The sequence below is a fragment of the Mus caroli genome, chromosome 5 (genome assembly GCF_900094665.2).
Source record: "Mus caroli chromosome 5, CAROLI_EIJ_v1.1, whole genome shotgun sequence".
NCBI classification, from domain to species: domain Eukaryota; kingdom Metazoa; phylum Chordata; class Mammalia; order Rodentia; family Muridae; genus Mus; species Mus caroli.
Window position 1 is genome coordinate 86,182,784 of NC_034574.1, and position 24,394 is coordinate 86,207,177.

The window sequence follows — 24,394 nt, forward strand, 5'->3', positions numbered from 1 at the left end:
GCCCTGGGTCATCCGGTCTGTCTCATCCGGTCTGTCTCCGGGGATCCAATGACACGTCCACTGACCTCTCCGCACCAGTAACCTCTCCAGTGTGACACGGTGGGAAAAGCTCTGGAGCAAGCTCACAAACGGCTTAATTTTTCCAGCGAACACTCAAGTTTTTTTAAAAAATTAATTAATTAATTAATTAATTATTTTCCCTGTCCCCAGCAGCGGTGGTTGGGTCGTTTACGACTAGGTCCTCTTTTTCTGGAAAAGCGGTCCCCAGTCCGGCCGCACACCACAGCGACGGCTTCCAGCAGCTGGTTTAGTCTCCTTTCTGATGGAAGGCCCAGCAGACCGGCAATTCTTTCCTCGTGGGGCGCGCTCTGCCCTAGTAGGTTACCCACTGCACCTTCTAAGAGGGCTTCTCCGGGTGGGGCGTGTCACCAGGTCAATTTTCCAGAGGTACAACCTCTGCACCCTGTGGTCCCCTAGCCTCCCTGCCCCACCCCATAGCAGCCCCAGGTGCCCGCTCCGCGCAGCGCGTGGCAGCTCAGGGTTGGGACCTCCGCGCCTAGGCTTTTACGCGGACCCCAGCACGTGTTGCAACAGGGGGAGTGTCGGGCAGTGTCCCGGCACAGGACGCTTTAATGGGACGGAAGAAAGCCACAGGAGGGAAGGTGGCTGACTTCATAGAGTATCATCCTATCAGCTGACCAGGATCATGGTTCACCCGCTGCGTTCGTCTGCTCGGCTGGGGCTGGGGATCTCTCTGCACCCCCGTCCCGGGGCAGCTAATGGTCGAGTCCAGGCGGGAGGCCATGTTGCTGGAATAAAGCGGGCGGGGCGGCGCGGGCGAGCAGATGCGGCTGGAGGCGCGCGGGAGCCGGGCGCGAGCAGGGCGCAGCCGCGAGGGAGGCGCGGGGGAGGCCAGCGGGAGCCGGAGCACCAGCAGCAGCCAGTGTCTGTAAAGAGCAGCCAGCCAGAGCCATAGTCGCGATGGCCGTGGCGGTGGGGAGACCGAGTGTGAGTACTGGGGCCTCACTTCTCTAGCGTGCTGATCCCGGAGCGCCGGGTGGTCTCCGCTTCGGGGCGCGTGCGGGTGGAGACTTGCGGGGACCAGGAGGGGGGCTCTGGGTGGTGGCTGATGGGGGCTGTGGGTGTGTGCATGAATTTGGGCGCGCGTCTGGGGCGGAGGGGAGCTTGGGGAGCCCGCAGGCTCAGAGCCTACCTGATGCAACATTAGATCGCTTTGGCGCGCCCCTGTTTCAGGGATGTGGGAGGAAAAGGACCCTTCCGTGAGGCGCCCTTAGAAGAGGTTGCTGCTCTCCCCAGCTACCTCTCTCTCACGCTTAGCTGGTGACAGAGGAGGAAGGCGCTGACTGAGGAGGGTTTCCTCGCGGTTCTCCCGCGCCCTGGGGGCGATCCGGGCATGAGAATTGGGTGCTGAAGCGCTGTGTCACACGGCTGTAGAAGCGGGTCAAAGGGGTGGGATTTCCGTGGTGTTTTACTCTCCCCCGCCCCGGTGCATTGTGAAATTCCGGACACCCCCAGGCGCCCACCCGGGTGACCCGGGCCCTGCCCAGGATGTGGACAAAGCCCTAGGCACACACACACACAAAGTTTTCAAAGGGCTCCCTTTCGGGGTGGGTGGAAGTCCTGAAATACTCTCGGCTGGCAGGCCGGGGGCGGCAGTAGTGAATGCGGGGCTCCGGGAAGAGGAAGGGAGGGGTGGGTGCCTGAAGAAGTGTCCCAGCACCCGAAGTCAGGGAGGGGATGCTCTGGGCTGGGGTACGTGCCACGGGCTGTGCCTCTGGGAGTATAGACTCTGGGTTTCCAACTCCGGGAGCCAGCCAGAGCGAGTAGGACTTTGAGGCTGTAGTTTAGGGTCTGCTCTCTAGCCTAGGGTGAAAAGGAGGGAAGGGGCGGTGGCGGCGGCGGCCGCCTTTCCTTTTTATTGAAAGAAGCCAAGCCCAGTGGGAAAGGCGGAGTCCTTCTCTAGGGTTTTCTTTGTCAACGTTCATTGCCCACTTTTGCCTGGTCTGCCCTAGGGGCGACTCCGGGGGAGTCCTTCCCTGGCTAGTACCCCATCTTTTTTTTTATTTTCCCTTTCGAACTTTGCAGCTAGCTTCAGGTGGTGGCCTGACATTTTGCAGATACAGAGACAAGTCTTAGATGTTGAAAACTGCCAAACCCCAGATGCTGAGTCTTTTGGCTCCCCCTGCTTACATCTCTACACACACACACACCCCTTCTGCACCCCCTGAGGAGTCTTAGCCCAGCAAGAAGTTCATGGGGTCACTCTTTGCAACATCTACCTCGATTTGATGGTTCTGCTGCAGTTTGAGGTTCTCTGAAAGACTTCCCACCCCCACCCCCCACTCCCAATCAGAAAATGCTCCCTGGTCATCATTAAGTGTTTGTGTGGGTCTTGTTAGGCCTTTCAAACTCTGTTAAATGACACATTCTTAAGAATTTTGTCTTCCTCTTCAAAACACAAATTATGCTCTTGTTAATTGGTGCGAGGTTGTCCTTACTGAGGGAATTTGCATAGTCTCTGGGCTAATCTCTTTATTACTATGGTAAGGAAATCAAGGTTAACTCTTGGCCTTATTTTTCAGGGCACAGATTCAAAGAACTAAAATAACAATGTATGTTTTAGAAGCCTCAGCAAGCGTCTGGGAACGTATCCTGTGTAGGGGGTAGTCCCCCCCCCCCCCAACACCTATCGCCAGTGCATTCTTGAGGGCTGGGGGAGGTGGTCGGAATAATTTGCTGCACATTTCCAATAAATTAGTAAGTTCATCTATGTCAGTTAAATAGGAACAATATGTGAGTTTGAGATTTAGCTGCGCGGCTGTAATTATATCCAACTCTGTGTCTGCCCACCATATGTGAGCTTACAACCACAGAGTCCTTCCTTGTGTAGGACCTTTCATTTCAGATAGTAGGGGAGGGGAGGTTCTGAAAGCATGTGTATACAGAGAAGATCCCTTCTTTATGCACATTCTCTGTCGTCACTGCAATTAAGATGGAATTACTTAAAACCTGAAAATAAGATACTGGTTCCCCAGTTGTAGGAGTGGTCAGGAATGGACTCTGAAGTCGGATAAGTCTTTGGGGAGACTGCAGAGAGTGGTCAGACTGTTTCAGTTTGTTCTCTGGAATATGGAATTGGTGTGCCCAGAACAACTTCTGTGAGTGCAGAAGAGTCCCCAAGCCCAGCTCCTAGATGGCTGTGCTGTGTCTGTAATGTTGACATTTTTCTACCTCTCTAATCCCTCTATCTGCTCTGTGGTTTAGACAAAAGACCGAAAGGGGATGGGGGAAAAAGAAAGAGGTACTATGAAGTGGACTTATTCATGAATGGAGCTCCCTTTAGTTCTCTAGAAGTCATATAAAAAAAAAGAAAGAAAGAAAAAGAAAAAAGAAAAAACCAAAAAAAAAAAATAAAAAACAGAGTTGTTGAGGAAGACATAAATCTTTCTTCTGTCTGTACAAACAACTGCTCCTGTCCGGAGAAAAAGAATGTAATCTGAGGAAGGTGGTCTCAGTTTTAGACATTGTAGGGTGACATTTACTGTGAGTAAAAAGTCAGATTTAACAAATAGAGGTACTTGTATATAAATGTCTGGGTTTTTGTGGTGTTGAGAATTGAATCCAGGGCTTGTGTTTCTTGCTCATCCTACCACTGAGCTACACCCAGTTCATCAGATGCTGTGTTTTCTGTATCATGAAATGTATATATTCAGTTACAAAGGCTTACTTTTCATGACTAGATTCATACCTCTCTTCGGTAGAGAGATACATTCTTAGTGACCAGGCAAAAGGTGTAAGTTTAATGTGGTACTGTTTGTTCCGTATTTAATCTACATCCCTAGCTTGTCCCATGTCCTCACTGGCCTTGGGCCTTGTCCCCGAGAAGGCCCCAGAGCATAGGTGCTGTTTCCAGAGTGTACCTAGTTTAGCAAGAGTGCTTCTCTCTGACTGATATGTCTCCATTTTGGATGGGTTAGTATTTCTGCATCCATATCCCAACACAGCTGTTGATTTCGAACAATGTGTGGTAATTACTCTACTTGGGAATCAGGCTTTAGGTAGATGTACAGTCTCTCTTAGAGCATGGTATTTATGGTACAGAGTCTAGGAACCGAAGAGAACTTTAGGAATGTTACAGTTTTGTTACTCGCTCCATGCAGAAGCATCTCTTACTTTTTTTTTCCTGACAAAGGGCCTGTTTCAACTTTCCTAGTGGTGTATATGGCCTGTGATGTCCTTCAAGGAATTGGTTTCATTGTCCTTTCATCCACTGTACTAAAAGAGATGGAAAACCAGGTTACTTGTCTGTCCACTTGGTACCACCATTGGTTGTTTGCCCACTTAGTAGTACTGAGGTCCTGCTTTGTGTCCGTTTCAGTCCTAGGGTTAGGGGTCAGCTGTGGACAGTAAACTCCCTCCTGATCTGCAGCAGTGGTTTATTTACATATGTATTCTTTAAAAAAAAAAAGATTCAAAATACTCCTGTATTATGGTGACAGACTTCTATGGAATTTTTAAACTAGGGAGACAGAAAGCCTGTTGGTGACAACGGTTGGGGCTCAGGTAGCCTTTTTTTCTGAGTCACTTCAGACAGTTTTTACTAAAGATACACTCTTGGAGAGATGGGGGTTGTGTGCGAGGAATTAGTGACATCAGATACTGTTTTCTTTTGTTCTAAGTTGAATCATTTTTGGGATTTGAAAATGTGACTGCAGACGGAGGGATCTGGATTGGTGTGCCTGGTGAAAGGTTAACACAGCTGAAAAAATTCAGGGCTGAGCCATCAAAACAGTGGCTGGGCTCTGTGGCTGGGATGTAGTCTAACAAAACCCAAATATCTCCTTAGCGAGTGCTGTGAGCTCTGTGCCGAAAAGATTAAGAACCAGTAGACCAGTTTAAAGTGCAGTAGTAACACTACCTTTAAAACTGTCTAAGAACCAAATAATTTCCTTTAAAAAGATCTTACATGACCTGTACCAATGTGTCTGTACTGTTGTGGAAGTCAGACTCAAGGAATTCCTTAGGGAGCAGAACACACCATACGTTCCACTGTCAGCTGACAGGTGCCGGTGGTCACTATTTCCGTTAGCCTCTAGAGCCTTACTTCAGCAAGCATAACCCTTCTTGCTTAAACTGCTAATTAGAAACCAAACTGTGCCTGGCTGGCCCTACCTGGCCAAGGGGACACTTTAACTCTGGACCCCTAGAGTTGGGCACGGGCCACCGCGTGTTGTCTCTGTTGGGATGGTTGGACTCTCCTTTGCCACAGTTTGGAGGGTTGGCTTTGATTGTTTGCCAAAGCACTGAGGGGTTCCACCCATGAAAGATGGCACTCTGGAGGAAGCTTCAGTTTTTTTCTCTTTATGGGATCTTAATTTGGATGAGGGGGAGGAGGCTGGTTGGCGGTTTTAACCTTTTACTGCGACTTGTCTTTTGTGGCCTTGGCTACCCCTTGTCGACGTTGGGGTCAGCAAAGCTGAGCCATTATTTAAGACTCAGCGAATCTGAAGCTTCTATGCTTTTTCCCAAGGAGAGCTCCTTTATAATATAACTGATACCCTCCCCCACCTCTTTTAAGTCTAGATGGACAGAAGACTCTCTTCCAACTAAACAATACCTCGGCTGACCCTGCTGGCAACCCATCAGTGCAGCTTCTGTTGAGCAGAAAAACAGTGAAGGTGATACAGGCAGGATTCCAAAAAGAATTTGCTGGGTGATCAGAAATAAAATTTGCATTGCCTGAGTTAGAAGTCAGGAGTGTGTTCCCCGATATGGCTAAAGTCAAGCCCAGGCTTGTTTTTAGTGTCATTGCCAGTGACAGAGGGCAGGATGCTCAAGTCCACTGACACAGGAAGTTATCGCTGCAGACGCTGTCCACCTGCGGAACTGGGACTCCTGTGGGATGGGCTGTGATGTATCCAGAGAGGGAACAGGCTAGAGAAGCAGGAAAAGGGGTAACTTTGGACCCTACCAGTAGGACTTCTGTTTATAACAAACAACAACCAAACAACCAAAACAAGCCTTTTCCCCACCCCTGTTTTGAAACGGAAATTAACTGCTTTGAATTTTGCCTTGTTTCTTTTGATAAGGAGCATCACTTGGGGACGAATTTGTAATTTTCTTGGAAATTGGAAACAGTTATTGTTTTCTGTAAAGTTATTTTACCACGTGCTGCCCACATGCTCTCCGTGGGCAGGTGTAGAGGTTGTGACCGTGAGCCCTTGCGTGTATTCATTCTCTGCTCTTCACCATGATTCTTCTCTTTAATTGAGGCATTGGTCCAGGCGGCCACTGGAGACTGGCTTCTGCCCTGGAACTCTAGGGACATTGTTTTCCTGACAGTCAGACTGCGTGAGGAAAGCAAGCTCAATGTGGCCGTGGGCAGGTCTTCTAAGCCGGAGGAACGGGTGTGCTGAAAGCTCTCAGAGTGAGAGGTCCTCTCGAGGCAATTCGGTGTCACACAGCTGTTAGCCTTCAGGGTTGGTGGAGAGAGTGGACTGACGTGAGGCAGGAGGTACAAATCGTGCAGACTTTTTTTTAAAAATTATTTTGCACTGTTGTATCAATTATAATTATCGCTATGCTATCTGTGACCATCCTAAGACGACATTTCTTTGTAATGAGGAAAAGTAAACATTGTTAAGTCATCAGTATAATAAATTATGATACCAAGGTTAGAAGAAACATGGCTGACCAATAGCCTCTAGCGTAGGACTGAAACGAAGCTCTCTTTCTGCTGAGGCTGAAGACTCGCTGCTTTCTTCAGTTGGCAAATAATTTCATCAGGAGCCCTCTATTTGGATTCTTCCATTCTGTGTCTGTCAAGTCCACTGTCCCAGGAAGGTCTAGAGAGGTGGTTTGTATTTTTCTGTCAGGCTCCTGTAGTAGAACAACATTGTATCTAGCCAGCTGTGTTTCTCCTGGCCACATGCTCACAATCCACCTGCCCTGTTAGTGGCTTCCTCCCACTCCCTAGTGCAGACATTCTATATAGACATGTCTTCACTGCTGTTACTCTTTAAATACTGTATCTCCCATTCATGCCTTGCTCCCAACCTATTTCTGAGTCTTGGTTGAGGGAAGATGCTGAAAATCTGCAGACTACTAATTCCCCAGGGTTAATTTCTGTGGAGAGAGAGAGGAGAAAGGACCAGGAGAGGAGAATGAACGCGTAGAGGAGACAGATGAGGACTGGGAGCTTTTGCTAGCAATTAGGATTATCAGAGGAAGGAACACAGAGTCCATAGCGTCCTTTGAGAATAGGAATATGCATCAAAGACCAGACCTTCCTTAAGTTTTAGGACATGTTACATTTGTCTCATTTGTGTGTACCTTTTCTTTTTTTGCCATGTACACATGTGAATCTCATTAAGGGTGTCCACTGATTTTATTCTGACCTGATTTTGAAACTTAGAAATAAAGGAGCCATCAAAAAAAAAAAAAAACAAAAAAAAAAACCAAAAAAAAAAAACCAACCAAAAAAAAAAAAAAAAAAAAAAAAAAAAACCAACTTTGTGACGAGGAACTTGTTCAGGACCTTTATTTTAATTTTTCAAAAGGGCTCTTACTATATATGTCACAGTGGCCTTGAACTAGCAATGTACCTGCTAAGTGTGTTCTCAAAATTCATGATCCTTATGCTTCTGCCTACATGTAGTGGCATGGCAGGTATGCGGCACCATGCTTGGGAGCATCTTGATTTTTAAGTTTTCTATTTGAATTTCTGTTTCGACAATTATGCCTCTGCATGTAATACACAGGGTGTGTGTATGACATCCAAGGGAGAGGTAATGAGCATAGGAAAGTGAGGCCGAGCTAACACTTACTTACCTAGCCTGAGTCAGCCCACTGGTGGGGAAAGCTTTGGAATGGTGATATTTGCTGTTCCTGTTGCTGTGGACAAGCAGTAACTTAAGACAGGAAGGATGTCTGTTTGCTCAAGGTTTGAGGGGTTATAGACCATTCTGTTGCAGAGGGAATGGTGGTGGCTAGCTCCATGACATCTTCGAGTCATGGAGGACTGGGAGTCAGATTCTGAGCCTGGATGTGGAGCTAGGCTATAGCCTTCAAGGCCACTTCCTCCAGCTACACCCCATCTCCCAAAGCGAACTCAACCTCCCAAAACAGTGATACCAATTTGAGACCAGGTGCAGCCAGTTTTCTAAGCCAGAGACCAGGTGCAGTTCAAATATGTGAACCTAGCGGGGATATTTTAACATTTAAGTCCTAAGAGGAACCAAAGCTTTTCAGATCAACATGAACACAGGCCTACCAACCCAGGTTTGATGGCTTGCACAGTTTATTTCTCCGTCAAGGTTTTATGTGTTCTGTCTTTGAGGACTGGTCTGTTTTACATTGATTCCAGCACCCAAACCTCTGTTTGTGGCAGAGGAGAAAGACATGCCGGATCCGGAGCTGATTTTGATTATCACTTTCCCAGGAATTTCATTGGCTAGTGTAAAGAATCTTGCGAAACCTCATCAGAATAAGAATAGATAATCTTCAGGGAAAAGAGTGGCCCGGTGAGTCACTTGGCCAAGCTTGAGAGCCATCCTTCTGGGAGAGGCAGCTACTGTGTTGAATGACAAATTGACCATACAGTCCCACACACTGAATCTTCTCAATTCTCCATGAAGCCAGGGGTCCTTACTGTTATTATTAGGGGTGTGTGTGAGTGGCAGAGAGAGGGTGGGGAGGGGAAGAGGGGAGAGTTCATTTCTCATTCAATGGAGCCAGGGCTTTGTGTTTTTTTGTTTTTTTGTTTGTTTTAAAACGATTGGTCTGTAGTGATTTCCCCCCCTTTCCTTGGCCTGTTCTGATTGCAGCTGGTCATGGTGGGGTGATGGCAAAGTAGGAAGGCGAGCTAAAGGAAGAGGAGCAGCCAGAGTGAACTGAAGGCGGGAGTGTGATCATGCCTATTGTTCTCTCAGGATGAGCACTGTAGCCAAGTGATGTGGTGGCCTTCGGCAAGACCTTCTGTACTCCTTGCTGGCGGACCCAGCTTGGGACTTTATGGGAAATGTCAGTGAGGCCATTAGGATTTCCAGCTGCTTGACAGAATTATTTCCCTTGGGAGGTTTCCAAAAGCAGACCTTTCCCAGCCAGTCTGTCCTAAATGCAGATGTCCCACTTCCTTCCCTTCCTTCCCTCTGCTCCCTGCTGAGAGGCAGCCCCTCTGAGTAGTTTGGTAAAACCAGGATGCGCCAGCTGAATTTGCTGAACTCTTGACCTTGGGGGGGGGGGGTTACTTGTTTCCTTTGTAGAATAGTTAACAGTCCTTCCCTCAAAGAGTTACCAATTAAATGATTTAGCTCACCCAGCCATGCTTACAGTGATACCAGGAGGTCTACACTGAAATGTGGTTGGGGATGGGGGAGAGGGGCAAGTGAATGCTAAACTAGTAACAAATTTGTACTGAAGGCTGAGTTCAAACTTAAACTGACCCCATTACTCTAGTGGGAACTGAGCCCTGGAAGTGTTTAGGCCCTCTAGTTCCTACTTAACATACCTTCGACTCCCGCTGTCATTCTGTTTATCATGAATCTTCATCATAAACCTCAGGATATTTAGGAGATTTGGGCAATTTCTTTCTTTGAATTCCCACTATATATGCAAAAAAAATATATATCTATATGTAGAAATGCAACATTTATATTGTTCCCACTTATATATGTCATAATGTGTGTACATACTCTTAGATTCCTTTATCGCTTTGAGGATACTGATGAATGGTTGGGCATGATGGTGTACCTATAGTGCATACCTATAGAATGAGGTGGGGGAATAATTGTTAGAGGCCCACCTGAGCTACAGTATGAGACCCCCCCCCCTCGCAAAATCACATAATCACGGAGTAAGTAAATCTGTAAATAAGTAACATGGGTTTATCAAATATTGATGTGACCCGTAAAAAGCAAACCCATATCACATTGGCAGTGTGACTCTTGGGCATGGTCATGCATTCTTAGTCTGGGAACCAGCTTTAAGTAAGGGCCTCTGATGTGTACCTGCCTTTCCTATAAACGTTGGCTGAAGAAGTGAAATCACCTGTTCCAAGTGTGTGGGCTAAGACTTGCAGTGAACCCTGTGGACCCTGCTTCTGTGCAGCTTCCCTTTGTTGCTATGTGAACCTCAGGTAGGTGTAGACTCAGGGCTGTACTGAAGACCCCAGGTTAGCTTTTCTGACCTGTGTGCATGTCTAACGTGCAAGGAATTGCCATCCCAAACTGAGTCTATGGAAGGCAGTTGGTTTGAGACTTTACCTTGGTCAGTAAGTTGGATAATTCTGAGGACATCTGTCTCCCGAGGGTCCCATAATGACCTCAGGCTGTAGGTGTGACTGGCTTCCCAATCACTTCCCCAATTTCTCCTTTCAGTCTAATACTGCTGTCCCACCACATTACACAAAGCGCGGCATCATGTAAGACTTTGCCTCAAGTCCTTGCCTTTTAAGGAAACCTGGATGAAATCACATTATTTCTTGTTTTGGGTGCTTGTCGAGCCCATACAATAAAGGAATGTGAATGTTTTATACCATCACGCTACTTGGGTTGTTACAATGATGCTTAGGCAAACTGACCATTTACTGGATTTTTACCATTATTTCATGAAGGGCAGACATCAAACTTTTGTAAAAATGAGGTTCTGAAAAGAAGTGAGTACATACTAGAACTTCTCTGTAATTTTTCTGTGTAGATCTTTGGAATGGAACTCTCATGTGCTTGCTCTTGAATGGATAATGTTCATTTAAAACTGAATTTAACTATTTACAGGGAAATCCTCTATCTATCTATCTATCTATCTATCTATCTATCTATCTATCTATCTATTGTATATGAGTAGGGCACATTGCCGCTGTCTTCCAGAAGAGGGCATCTGATCTCGTTACAGATGGTTGTGAGCCACCATGTGGTTGCTAGGAATTGAACTCAGGACCTCTGGAAGAGCAGTCGGTGTACAGTAGCAGCCATGAATTCCTTGTTGTGGGGCAGGTCTCAGTATTGAGCAATATTGAGTCTCTGGATTAGTTTCTTTGCCCAAGAATTTTTAGGATAATTGCTCCAACGATCCCTTTACTCGCCCAGAGGCTGTTTCTGAAATCCTGGAGAGATTCTTAGAAAGGTCATAGAGCAGGCCGACTCATCTTCGCAAGTCATTCTCCCCGACGTTAATTACCATCTTCCCTCCCTGTCTTTGGGATGTGTGCTTTGACTTGTATGCACTCTAGCAGTCTGAGGCTAGTACCTTGGCCTAGCCTATCTGCTAGTTACATACTTCTTTCTTTTCAGTCCCTTCCCACCGCAGAAGAACCTCTTAGTCACCTCTCCCTGAGGGAATGTTGGGCTGCATAGTTTGTAGCTGAAGCACACGTTCATCTTTGAACGCTCTAAGGAAGTTTTCTGATTGTTGGTAGTCAGATTTGCCTCATTGTGAAACTTAAAATCTCAGGTATTTTATGGTTTTAAGGCAGACAGTTAAGGCTTCAGCCATTGAAATGACTAATTGGTTTGCTGTCTGGAGCTGCAGCTTAAAGCTAGGTTTTTAAGCCGCATGATTGAGGAGCTACAACTGAACTGGGTTTTGAAAAAAAAGTTTATTTAGCACATGTTAATTATACATAGTGATGTGTTGAATTATGGCATTTTCACGCATGTCTATAAGTGTATTTTGATTGGATCCACCCTTCGTGCCCTCCTCTAGCCCTTCCCAAGTCCATTTCTCTTCCCACCCATTCTCTTCTCTTCTGTCATGTGTGTGTTTCTTAACTTTTTCAAAAGTACTTTTTTAGTTTTTAAAAAATTCTATTTTTATATCATTGTTAATGGAAATCACTTTCTTCTTCCTCTGTCTTCTTCCAAATGCCACCCCCCAAACTGATCATCCCCTCTTCCCTGATTATCATTGTTACACATATGTATTTATGTCTGCACAAGGATATAAACACGGCCTAATGGGTTTCATTAGCGTCGCTTATAAAGATTCAAATGAAGAGTTATTTACAGCAGCCTGGGCACATTACCTGTCTACGTCCATGCTTGGAAGACTGCAGTCCATGACTTCTTCCCTTCCTCTGGTTCTTAGAGTCTTAACACTCTCCTTTCCACCATGTCCCCTGAGCCTTGCAGCGGTTGATAGAGTTGACTCACTATGGCTGAGCAGTAACTGTAAGCTGGGTTTTATATCCTAACCAAAGAGATAGGTGATGGTGTCCTTTTGGCGTTCTGCAGTGCAGCTCATTGGGGAAGTTAGCACTGTTGCTAAATATTGTCAGATTTCTCCCTTTAAAATATTGATAATTTCATATATTGATATAATATGTTTTGATCACATTTATTCACCCCCTTCTCATTACTGTCTTATCCCCTCCTACTCCCTGGGGATTTTCCTACTTCTCTTCACTAAGTCCCCCTCCTATTTGCATGTCTTTAAAAAAACAAAAACAAAAACAAAACCCCAACAACCCACTGAGTTTAATTAAGTTTGCACATATGATCATGGGTATGAGGCTGTTTACTGAAGCATGCACAGCTAACAGAGTGTCTCCACTCCTGAAGAAAAATGGCTGTCCTTCAGCAGCCATTGACTGCTCAGCCAGTGGTGGGTCTCATGAGTCACTTTTTTTTTTTTTTTTTTTTTGGTTTTTCAAGATGAGTCACTTTCTTATCCATGCTAGAAATCCTTCTCCTTGAAGAGCTGTTCTTACTCTTCACTGGCTTTTCCTGTTTCCTTTCCTTTGAGTCAGCAAGCATTGTACCCCAGCTGACACCAGGCAAAAGGAGAGAGAGAAGCCCAGATCATATTTCTTTTCACTCTCCTACCACAAACATACCAGTTCCAGGGCCTGTCTTTGGCTTCAGGTCTGGCTGAATTATCCAGACTCACGTTTTAACTCATTCTGACAGGCCTCTTCAACCAGCCCAAGACCCTTCTGTTGAGTCTAACCCTGTGTTCTGTACTGTTGTGGCAAACTTAAAATCTATCTGACAAGAAAAGGCTGAGAACCAAAAAAACGATGCCCAGCTTCCATGACTAGGAGGGTCTTATGTTGTAGTCACTGGATCAGTTCTTGCCTTTCTTCTGGGTAAATGTGGGAATTTGGCTCCTATAATCAGAAGGGGGGGCCACTTACTTTATTTTCCTTTTTTTTACTATGGGATTTGAGCAGAACTTGAAAGCTAACCCACTAGCTTTATTTCGTTTTGGGCTGTCCTTCTGTGTGACGATTCTGTGGCTTTAAGGCAGGGATAGAAGTAGCCTGCACAGGGTTGAGGAATGTGTTAGAGTCTGGAGGGAGTGCTTTTGGACTCTGCTGGTTGTTTTATCCTGCCCATCCTTTCCACAGAGCACTCTGGCAGCCCACAACAAACTAGGTTTTGACCAGCATATTGGTAACAGTTGTTTAGCTCAGGGCAACAGGTGCGGCTTGTACTCATAGCTGTATTATGGGTAGACCAATTGTCTGTTTTAAACCTGCTTATACCAGTTGTAGAAGTCATCATATGTGCATGGCTTAATTTCATGTTCAGTAAATCTATGAAATATAAGTGTGAAAGTTGACTTGCTTCTAAATTAGATGTGTTGGAAAGATTGGGTAAGGTTAAGAATTTTCTAAAATAAAACTTGAGAGTTGAATATAGGCAAGATATTTATAAAATATGGAGGAAAAGATTGGGTTTATGCAGAGTCTGGGAGCTAGGGAGATGCTCAGTGGTTAATGGTGCTTGTTTCTCTTTCATTGTCTCTTTTTATACATATTTCTTTATGTATAAAATATATATATTTGAAGTCTGGACCTCTTCATAGCCCTGGCTGTCCTGGAACTCAAGATGTAGACCAGGTTGGTCTTGAACTCACAGAGTTCAAGGTACCTGCATCTGCCTCCCTAATGCTGGCATTAAAAAAAAGGCATGTACCACTAAATAAAATACATTAAAAAAAAGCAAAATAAACAAAATTACAAAAGATGTTTGTATTGAAAGTGTAACCTGGGCAGACTTGTTCAAATTTCTCTGTTTAAAAAAAAAAAGCCTTGGACCTTTATCAAAACAAAACAAAACAAATAAAACCTCACACATGAATGCCTATTTAGATGATTTGAGGTGAAATCAAATATTTAGGCTATGACTATTTTTGTAATATCTTAATCTTTAAACACCTTCTAAGCCAAATTGCCCAAACTCGGTTCCTCATAGCTTTGGATAAAGAAACTTGTACTTAGCACAACTGTCCCTTTCAGCTTCTGCTCCTATCCCTATGCTAGGCCTGCATTGTATACGGCTTCTCTCTACATGACTGAATGGAGGAAATACTAGCTTTTGAATTGTGTGGTTTGTCCTGGGTTTGGCTGCTTTTAGATTATTACGTCCTAATGCAAATGATTATCAGGCTTTTTGCTTTATTGTTATTGTATTTTTTGATTCAAGATTTAAAGATAAAAAGACCCTATTTGGCCGGGCGTGGTGGAGCACACCTTTAATCCCAGCACTTGGGAGGCAGAGGTAGGCAAATTTCTGAGTTCGAGGCCAGCCTGGGCAACAGAGTGAGTTCTAGGACAGCCAGGGCTACACAGAAAAACCCTGTCTCACCCCCCCCCAAAAAAACAAACAAACAAACAAAAAAAAAACAAACCCAGACCCTATTCCATTGACTTCTTTTAGGTTAGCTCAGAATAGAGGGACCTGGAATTCTAGATACCAAAACAAACAGACAAACAAACACCCCCCCCCAAAAAAAAAAACCAAACCCCATCCTGAAAAGACAACATTAGAAGGTTGTATTTTTATTTCTACTGTTTTGTTTTGTTTTTCAGATAGTGCATCATGTAGCCCAGGTTGGTCTTGAACTCCTGAGTCTTTTGTCTTAATGTGCTCCACTGGCTGCAAGTGCTAGAACTACAGGCTCCCAGCACCATACTTGGCTAAGTCTTGTCAGTTCTTTCTTTGAGATTCTCTGTAGTCTGCTTTAGATGGGAAGGGGAAGCTGAAGAGAGGAAGAGAGAGAGAGAGAGAGAGAGAGAGAGAGAGAGAGAGAGAGAGAGGAGAGAGAAGAGAAGAGAAGAGAAGGGGAAGCTGAAGAGAGGAAGAGAGAGAGAGAGAGAGAAGAGAAGAGTAGAGAAGAGAAGAGAAGAGATGTGTAGGGGTGTGTGTGTGTGCGTGCGTGTGTGTATGTGTAGGTTCTCCAAGAGGCCAGCAAAAGACCTCAGATCCCCGGGAGCTGGAATGAGGGTTGGTTGTGAGCCATCCTATGTAGATGCTGGGAATTCTGTTTCTCTTTATGAGTAGTTTTGCTCAGCTATAACTGCTGAGCAGTTCCTCCAGTCCCTTAATTCTTAATTTTAACCCTGAGAAAATTAGGCTTTAAAAAAAGCAGTTAGGGCTGGTGAGATGGCTCAGCGGGTAAGAGCACCCGACTGCTCTTCCGAAGGTCCAGAGTTCGAATCCCAGCAACCACATGGTGGCTCACAACCATCCGTAACAAGATCTGACTCCCTCTTCTGGAGTGTCTGAAGACAGCTACAGTGTACTTATATATAATAAATAAATAAATCTTTAAAAAAAAAATAAAAAAAGCAGTTAGCTTAGTATACAGTATATACTTGAATGGAAATGTCCTTCTATAACACAGTTCCATGTACAGCGCGCATACAGTACACAATGAAATCACACTAATACCACTGCGAGCAAGTAGGAGCCTGCTGTTGTGACAGTCTCCAGGCACTAGGGAAATGGAGGGCAGGAACATCAGGAGTTCAAGGTTACTCTCAGCTATGTTACAAGTTCGAGGCCAGCCTGAGCTACAACCTTATCTTAACAACAATGTCAACAATAACAACAACAAGCAACAACAGCAAGAAAAGGAAGTAGGAAGTTATTTTCACATTCTAAAACCAAGAGGGTAGATGGGGAAAATTGGAAGTTGAGCTGGACGCTGCCTTCATTCGTTTCTCAGATTGGAACTGGAGCCATTTTCAGATTTTCTTTTGCCTTCGCATGTGTTTGAGAATGTTTATGTTCCCTTGTGTGTGGGCTGTGCTGCTAGGCTCATTGTAACCATCACAACGATTTCCTAATGGATGTTGTGTAACTTCGTATATTTTTCCTCTGGCTAGAGTTCATAGGTAAACGTTTACCTTCACAACAGCTTCATGAGTGGGTTTCTTATCTGTTGGTCTCAACCCAGTGCCTACAGCTGCTATGTGATGCATCAGAATTGAGACATGGCCACTGTAACCAGCAGTGATCTCAAGGCCAACTTCTTACCATAATGGGGATATCAGCCTTAACTATAGCATGTCTCCCGCAGATAAGATTTTTAGAGATGATGTAAGTATTCTTCTACTGTATTGTCAAATATGACAGTCACTAGCCATGTGTAGATGGCTATTGTACTCTTAAAATAGGTCTAGTATAGCTGCAGAACTGAAAGTTTAATTTAACTTAATGTTAAAATTGTTTATTTTTAATAGATGCTTATAAGAAAATGCACACCTGAATGTTTTGCCTGCATGTACACATATGTACCATGTGCATGTTTGGTACCAGTGGAGGGCAGAAGAGAGCGTCCGATCCCCTGATGCTGGAGTTACAGATGGTTGTGAGCCACCATATAGGTTCTGGGAATGGTTCAGGTTCTCTGTAAGGGCAACAGGGGCTCTTGCTGCTGAGTTACCTCTCTTCCATAATTTAGTTTAATTTTCATTAACTTACATTGCAACAGCCACATGAGGCTGGTTGCTCCTATATTGCATAACATAACTTTATAAATATAGTCTGGAGATAATTATCATCTGGTCTTTCTTTGTAATAGGAAAACTCTGAAGCAAGAGTTCCACTATTTAGTCAATGTTGGCTTGAGCTTGCTGTATCGAGGCTGGCCACTGGCAGAGCCCACTTCCTGTGTCTGCCACCCAAGTGTTAGAAATATAAGCATGAGTTACCATGACAGCAAAGACTTTTTTATTGAAGTTGAGGATGGTGTGATAAAGCCTTCTATCCTGTTACTTAGAGTGGTTACCAGTTCCTGACCAGTCTGGTGTCATCTGTTTCTCAGCGTGTCTGGTCAACTCCCTCCTTCCTCAGAAGGGTTTGAGTCAGTTGGAGGCACAGAGCAATCTCTTTTAAAGAGCCAAACTCTAGTGGTCTGGAAGAGAGAGGGGAACACGTGGCATCAAAAGAGAAATAAATACTCAGTAATCTTCAGAGGATTTGTGATTTAACATTTCAGAGTAAGTATATGGATGGTGAAGGTTATGATGTGTTCGTAGGTAATGAGTCCAAAGGTATTTGAGATCTTTGCACATGAACTGTTTCACTACAACCACCATCAGCATCATGACCACTACCACCACCACTGTCACCACCACCACTGTCACCACCACCACTGTCACCACCACCATATCAAAAGCAAATTCAACCCCAGTGGGACAGTCACTTGTGCCAGACTTCTGACCTGTCCTTCTATTGAACATTGGGCTTATGCATAATTTAAAGCACTGAAACTATTCAGATGCAATATTTATTGAATGGCAGCAGTGCTGAAGAATTGGAGACTTTAAAAAGAGTGAAAAGGCTCAGGGTAACTTTTAGACAAGGCTCCTCAGAAACCTTAGCTCCAGAGAGAAACAGCCTGACCTGGCGTCGCACGGAGTAAGTGTCCCGTGCTTGGTGACTCTGGGCTATAGCTCACCGTGCTCAGTCACTTTTCCATAGGGTGGTGATCTCTGGAGGGCAGAGACACAACACCCTGATCTTCTTGTAGCTTTGCAGGCACTTTTTGGGGTGAGAAATGTTTCTCCCATTGACATACTATACCAGAACCATTGGTGAAATTGTTTCTGTGAGGCTGAGCATTGATGCCCAGGACTGATAGACCAACTGTGGGAAATGCTATTTACAAAAGAAACCCTTGTAACAAGGACCTTAGAGTCTTGAGGACAAGGGAGAGAAACAGCGCCTGCTTCGAGGATACTGGAAATGCATTTCCCCTACAGTAGAAAGCAAGGCTAGTAGCTGAGCTGTTGATGTTGAGCTTGGGAGTTGGTAATGATTTTCTTTTTTTGTGATAGAATGCAGAATATGGATATTCTAAATTCAGAAGCCTGTACCTGGATCTCAGGATTTAGGGGAGATGGATTCGAGATGGCTGGGAAGACTTGTGTCATCAGAAACACACCCAGGCCTTGCTTGGCTAAGTGGTTCTATTGATAGAAGACACCATGCTGGAGGAAGGGCTGTGTAGATACAGTCAGCTCTTTCAGGATGAAGGCATGCCTTCAGCTCATGTGCTTCTCTTCCCCGTCCTTATCTCCTGCAGAGCCTACCCATTGGGTTGTCTTGCCTCAGTAAACTGTTTCTGGGAGATAGGGATGGGTCTGTGTCTGAGCTCATCATTTCTGACTCCATGTTTCATGAGCGTAGTGGATGCTTGGATGGTACCCTAAAGTCATCACTCTTTACTGCTGTAACATGTATCTGAGACAGTCAGCCTGCAGAAAAGAGCAGTTTTAGTTTTCAGTTCTGGAGGTCCCCGTCCATGATGGATTGATGGTGCCCACAGTGAGGGGGTGCACAGTGGGAGCACATCTGCAGTGAGGGAGTGCACAGTGGGACCATGCTGTGATCGGTCCAGGATGCAGAGGAAGAGGTGAGGCTTGAATCCCATTGTTTCCTTAAAGTGCACGCCCCCAGCCCCCCCCCCCCCCCCCCCCCCCCCCCCCCCCCGTGACATATGACCTCCCTGTAGGTTCCATCTCTTACAGTTTCTACCATGTCATGATAGCATCAGGATGATGTCTAAACCTTTAACACTGATCATTTGGGGGGGGGGGACATTCAAAGCTCACAGGTTAGCCCACCTCTTGTTTTTTTGAGACAGGGTTTCCCTTTGTAACAACCCCAACTGTCCTGGAACTTGCTTTGTAGATCAGGCTGGCCTTGAACTCTTAGAGATCCACTTGCCTCTGCCTCTCAAGAGCTGGGGTTAAAAGCATGTACCATCACACCTGGCTATTCTATATTTTAATGCCACCTCCTGAATCAAGATCTCTGCTATGTTATGTAATACTCCATGAAGCAAATCTTATCTTTATTTGACAAGAGGCCTTTGAATCCATGGTAGAGCTAAGCCCCAAGATTTAGGATAGCGCTTCATCTAATTAGCTATGATGTCCTTTCCATGAAGGAAGCCATCGAGGCTTTTAAAATGGCTGTGAGCTGGTGAGCAAATACAGTAACTATTTTGGCAAACAGGGCACAAGATTAGTACTGTTTTAATGTCAATTTTCTAGATTCTGAACACTTACAATTGTCCAGATTTAAACTAGCAGCAGCGTGTCTTGTAAAGAATATTTGTGTATTCCAAATCTCGTGCTTATACATTATTACAGTTAGTAAAAATGTTCAACTAAATATTGCCATAACAATAAGAAATACTTTTTGGAAAAAATAGCTCGTCTCAATGATTTATCATGTGGTTTTGGTTGATTTATGTAATTTTTGAATTGCATCACTGATGGCATATGTGCTAAGGTTGTAAAGGAGGGGCTAGGCTCATGGTTGAGAGCACTGGCTGATCTTGCAGAGAACCCAGGTTTGATTCCCAGCACCCACACTGTGTCTTACAACCATCTCTAACTCCAGTCCTAGGGGGATCCAACTAACACCCTCTCTGGCTTTCGAAGGCTTTGCACACGTGGTACACAGACAGACATCCAGGCATCACCCCTTCCCCTAACCACCACACTCAGGATGGTAAAGGAGTCTGTGATGGTTCTGACCCAGCACCCATACTAAACCGAGGCATGCGCTGACATCAGAGGCAGAAAGAGTAGCAGAAAGGGCAGTCACCACACAAGCACACACCACACTGGCTCCGAAGAGAGAAGCGAGGGCTACCGAAGCTTAGATTCAGTGTTGGAAAAGAAAACAAACATCTAGATTTGAAGTGAAATTTTTCCCTTCTGAAAATTTTGGCAACATTAAACCCATGTTTTTGGAAAGAATTGTGTGGGACACGTAAACACATTTGTAATCTGACTCCGGTAGTTTGAAATCTGATTCCATTGGAAGAAATTAATTTGTTTTTCTTGTATTTCAGTAAAGAGACCATCATAATTGGCACACCTATGCATCTGTTTATATAGACAAGGTCTCGGGTAGCCCAGGCTCATTTTGAGCTCACTGTAGTGAAGGATGGGGAACTGCTGACGCCTCCCATGCTCCCACATGTGCTGGGGCTTCCTGTGCCACCATACCTGCTCTTATGCTGGAGACGCAGCCCAGGGCTCCTTCCATGCTAGGCAGGCATCAGACCAACTGAGTTACATCTCAGCTCTGAGATGCCTTAAAATACGGGCGGGCATTGTTGACATACATCATTAAACCCAGAACTCGGGAGGCAGAGGCAAGTGGATCTCTGTAAGTTTGAGGCCAGCCTGGTCTACAGAGTGAGTTCCAGGACAACCAGGACAACATGAAGAAACCCTATCTCCAAACCAAACCAAACCAAACAAACAATGACAACAACAACAACCAGAACCAAACAAGAACAAAAAGAATACAATAGAATTTGAAGAACTAAAGCATACTTTGTGGTTTACATATGTGTTTGATGTGTGCTTGCTGTAATCTTGACATCCAATGGAGAAGAGGAATGGAGTTCAGGTATGGCTGGGTGTCGTGGCAGTCAAGAGAGGCAGAGAGAGATTCCAAGGTGTGTGGGAGGCTAGCAAATGCGCATTCTGCAAAGTGTGTGCTATATATAGTGAGCAGTCGGGCCTTTTCTTTTCCACCTAGGTCCAATGACAGTTAATGGCTGTTCCTACAGACTATAAATTATTTATGAAGCCGGCAAGATGATGATATAAGATTCAAGAGGATATAGGTAGAAGAAAGTCTGTTGCCAAATTCCAATAACTTGTTAGTGCTGGAGCCAGAAGAGAGGCGAGAGGCCACCTCATTAAGGACTGTCCCTTTGACAATGATGCTGAAGGCTGGGAGATGAGCTGGCTTGTAAATTGCGCATCCTCCTTTCCTTTCTCATAGGAGGCCAGCATTTTCCGTTTTTCTTGCTTCATCTTGTCTGTAGAAAAATGTATTGTCCATTACAATAACAGAGTCTGGGATGAATGAGAGAGGGAGTTTGTTTAGTAAGTTCATTTGAAAATGCATTCCTAGGTTGACTTGGCTTAACACATTGCTATGGTCTTTATGTGGGATTTGGTACTCTCTTCCTAAAGCCTACTTCCCAACATTTCTATAACGCAAAACAAACAAACAAAGGCAGTTAGATCATCCGTGCTAATAATATGGACAATAACTAATCATGGGGCTGCCTACCTGTTGTTCAAGAGTCTGAAGCAGGGAATCACAAGATTGAGGCCAATGTGGGCTTTGCATAATAAGGACTTTAAAAAGAGCTGGCAGAATATCCTAGTAGACGATTTGAGTTTCATGAAATAGTTGATATCCAGCCATTCCATAACCGCAAAAATGGTAGTTTTCTGAGGCTCCAGATGTCAGCTTGAGTGGAAAGGCATACACAGTATCGGAGCATGCTTGTAAAGACATTTGGGGGTGTTCCATGTGGCTTTGGGTCCCCCTGACCCTCGATGCTGCCTCTAAAAACATTTCCATGGAACAACTGTACCACAAAACATGGCGCTGAGCCGTCTGCTGTTCACGTGTTAGGCTTGGCTTGGAGCAGCTCCCAAGGCTGCAGTTAGAGTCAGGTGCTGGATTTCTGTCTCATTTTTCAGGCCAGCAGAAAGGAGCTGGAAGGGGCAGCGCTCTGCGTTGGTTGGGTAGTGTGGAGTTACCAGCTCTGCAACTCATACTGAGGCCTGCAACTCCTGGAAGTGTTGCTTGTTAGTGTAACTGGACCCTTTTGCTTTGGATTTGGGAGTGGATCGGCCAGAGAGGGCAGCTCCGAGGCCTTCACACCTTCTTTGTCTGCTGGTTGTCTAAATGGACTCTGTTGAATATTTGCGCTTAGGAGACATTTTGAGGGCTTAATGTTGAAACTTATGGAAAACTTATGAAGTGTTGTGACCCTCGAATCACATTTCAGGCCCCTGACCAAACAAAACAAATCTCTGACTTCAGGCATCCGGGGAATTAATAAATACAGGGATATTCATTTTTTTCTCAAGAAATTAGAGAAACCCATCCAAACTCAGATGACAGATGCGAGCCAAGTTCTATCCAGTCCGTGCCTCATAAGCCTGCATACTGCACAGCTGGATAAACACAAGCACGGGCTCCATGGTCAGCAACTTGGTCATGGAGTTTTATTTTATTGTACTCAGCCAAGGGGTTATTTAGAAAACCACCCCCAACATTCCCAGGCCCAGTGATGATTGGTCTAGATTTCAAACGTTATGAGTTTTGTTTTTGTTTGTTTGTTTGTTTGTTTTAAAGAGGAACTCGCATTATTTTGTATGGAAATTAGCAGGTTGCTTTTTGGCATTTCCATTTTCCTTGTTTAATTACCCTCCATAGAACTGCCAAAACACATTGTAGCCCAGGCTGTCCTTACAGCCTTGAGATTCTGCCTTAGCCTCACAAGAGTGGTGTGGATATTACAGATGTGAGTCACTGTACTTAGTTAGGTGGCGGTGGTAGTGGTTGTTGTTGCTGTTGGTGTGTGTGTAGTGTGTGTATGTGTGTGTGTGCGTGTTGTGTGTGTGGTGACTATGGTGGTGAATTTGAGACAGGCCAGGAAACTGATTATACTATTGTAGCCCAGATTTCTCTTGACCTTGGAGTCCTCCTGCTCCAGCCTCCCCAGCAGATTCCAGGAGCAGCCCACCATACCCGGCTTTCACTCTGGCTCTTAAAACACCATCCAGTCTGTAATGCTGTCACATAAACCGTAGAACTAAAGGGCCTTTTTGTTAGGATGAAACGCTTCCCAAGGGAATTTGAGCTATCAGAGAGACAGTGTCTATTTTTAACCATCTTAAATTATTTCTGCCAAATTGCCCTTTCATATTTTGTTCCCTTCAGGATACACAGGGCTCGTCTCCCCAGGGTGGCCTGCCCTTCTGTGCCCTGCAGGCCCCGCCCTTGCTCTGCTTCCTCCGGCTTTGCTGTCTCCGCACATCACTATCTGCCTCTTTCCTTCTGTGGGTCCTCGTCCTTCTGGACCTGCAGGCTTCTGAGCTTTCCTTCACCCAGGCAGAGGCAGGTTCACTTTCTGAATTCTGTAATTAGCAGACATCTCGGTAGACCATAATTGTTTGCATTTCTTACTCCTGTCTGCATTTTAAATTCAGTACTGAATGCCTGTCACAGAGGAATCACTTGGTAAAAACTTCAAAGTTAGCTGCCGTCCCAAGCTCATGTCCCTTCCTTTATTTTATTTTATTTTATTTTATTTTATTTTATATATATGTGTATATATGTATATGTATATATATAGTATCTTAAGACATACCAGAAGAGGGCATCAGATCTCATTACAGATGGTTGTGAGCCACCATGTGGTTGCTGGGAATTGAACTCAGGACCTCTGGAAGAGCAGTCAGTGTTCATAACCGCTGAGTCATCTCTCCAGCCCGTTCACACCCCTTCCTGTGAAGAAGAGTTAGGTTTGGGAATTTCTGGGACACAACATGCTTGGAGAAGGTTCTAGAACTAAGACTTGGACAATCGGCTGTCTCCCCCAGGAATCCTCTCAGCATCAGCTAAGGGCTGAGGATGTCTCAGCAGAGAGCATTGAGCAGCAGTGCTTAAGAGTTTCCTTTTCAATTCCACTCTTTGTGGTCTGAGGCTAACTTTTGTCAGGGCTGTGTTGCCCAGACCATACCGGCTGGTTGACATTTTGATGTAGTTTACTCCTGGGATTCAGAAAACACTACTTGCCTGGGTGAGACATCCTCTGCAAATGGAATGACTAGTTAGTTCTCTTTGATGCTGTGTTCCGGGCCTTCCCCTGGGCTGATTTTTCCTAGTAATTGAAATTATATGTATAGCAACAAACCCCCGACGCTGTTTTGTATGGAAATTAGCAGGTTGCTTTTGGCATTTTCATTTTTTGTTGTTTAATTACCTTCCACAGAACTGCCAACGCAGATAGTAAAAGTTGTAGAAATAATAGAGTCAGAGGTGGTTATTAACAGATGTCTGATCTCCAGAACCGGGGACTACAGGCTCCATGGAAAGAATACTATTCCTGTCTTACAAGCTTGGGTAGCAGTGTTATCTTACATGAACATCAGTGCCTGTCAGAAGTGATGCTGATTTGGTAGACAACATTGTTTACTCTAGAATTGCTTACTGTAGGTACTTGTGCCGTGGATTATCTCAGTTAACAAACGTACAGCATGCAGTTATTATCCCCATTTAACAATTAAAGATAAAGAGACTTACACACA

At 44.9% G+C, this 24,394-nt stretch overlaps 1 protein-coding gene across 8 annotated transcripts in view; it reads left to right on the forward strand.

Moving 5' to 3' along the window:
- Positions 1 to 863: 863 nt before the first annotated feature.
- Septin11 (septin 11) overlaps positions 864 to 24,394 on the forward strand; it is an 86,097-nt gene continuing 62,566 nt past the window's right edge. For 7 of the 8 annotated variants that reach the window (XM_029477669.1, XM_029477671.1, XM_029477672.1 and 4 more), the window contains exon 1: positions 864 to 1,008. In XM_029477669.1, coding sequence (XP_029333529.1) covers positions 982 to 1,008 — 27 coding nt within the window. In that variant the 5' untranslated portion in view covers positions 864 to 981. The remainder of the gene's footprint in view (positions 1,009 to 24,394) is intronic. The other variant, XM_021163118.2, reaches the window with a different exon arrangement.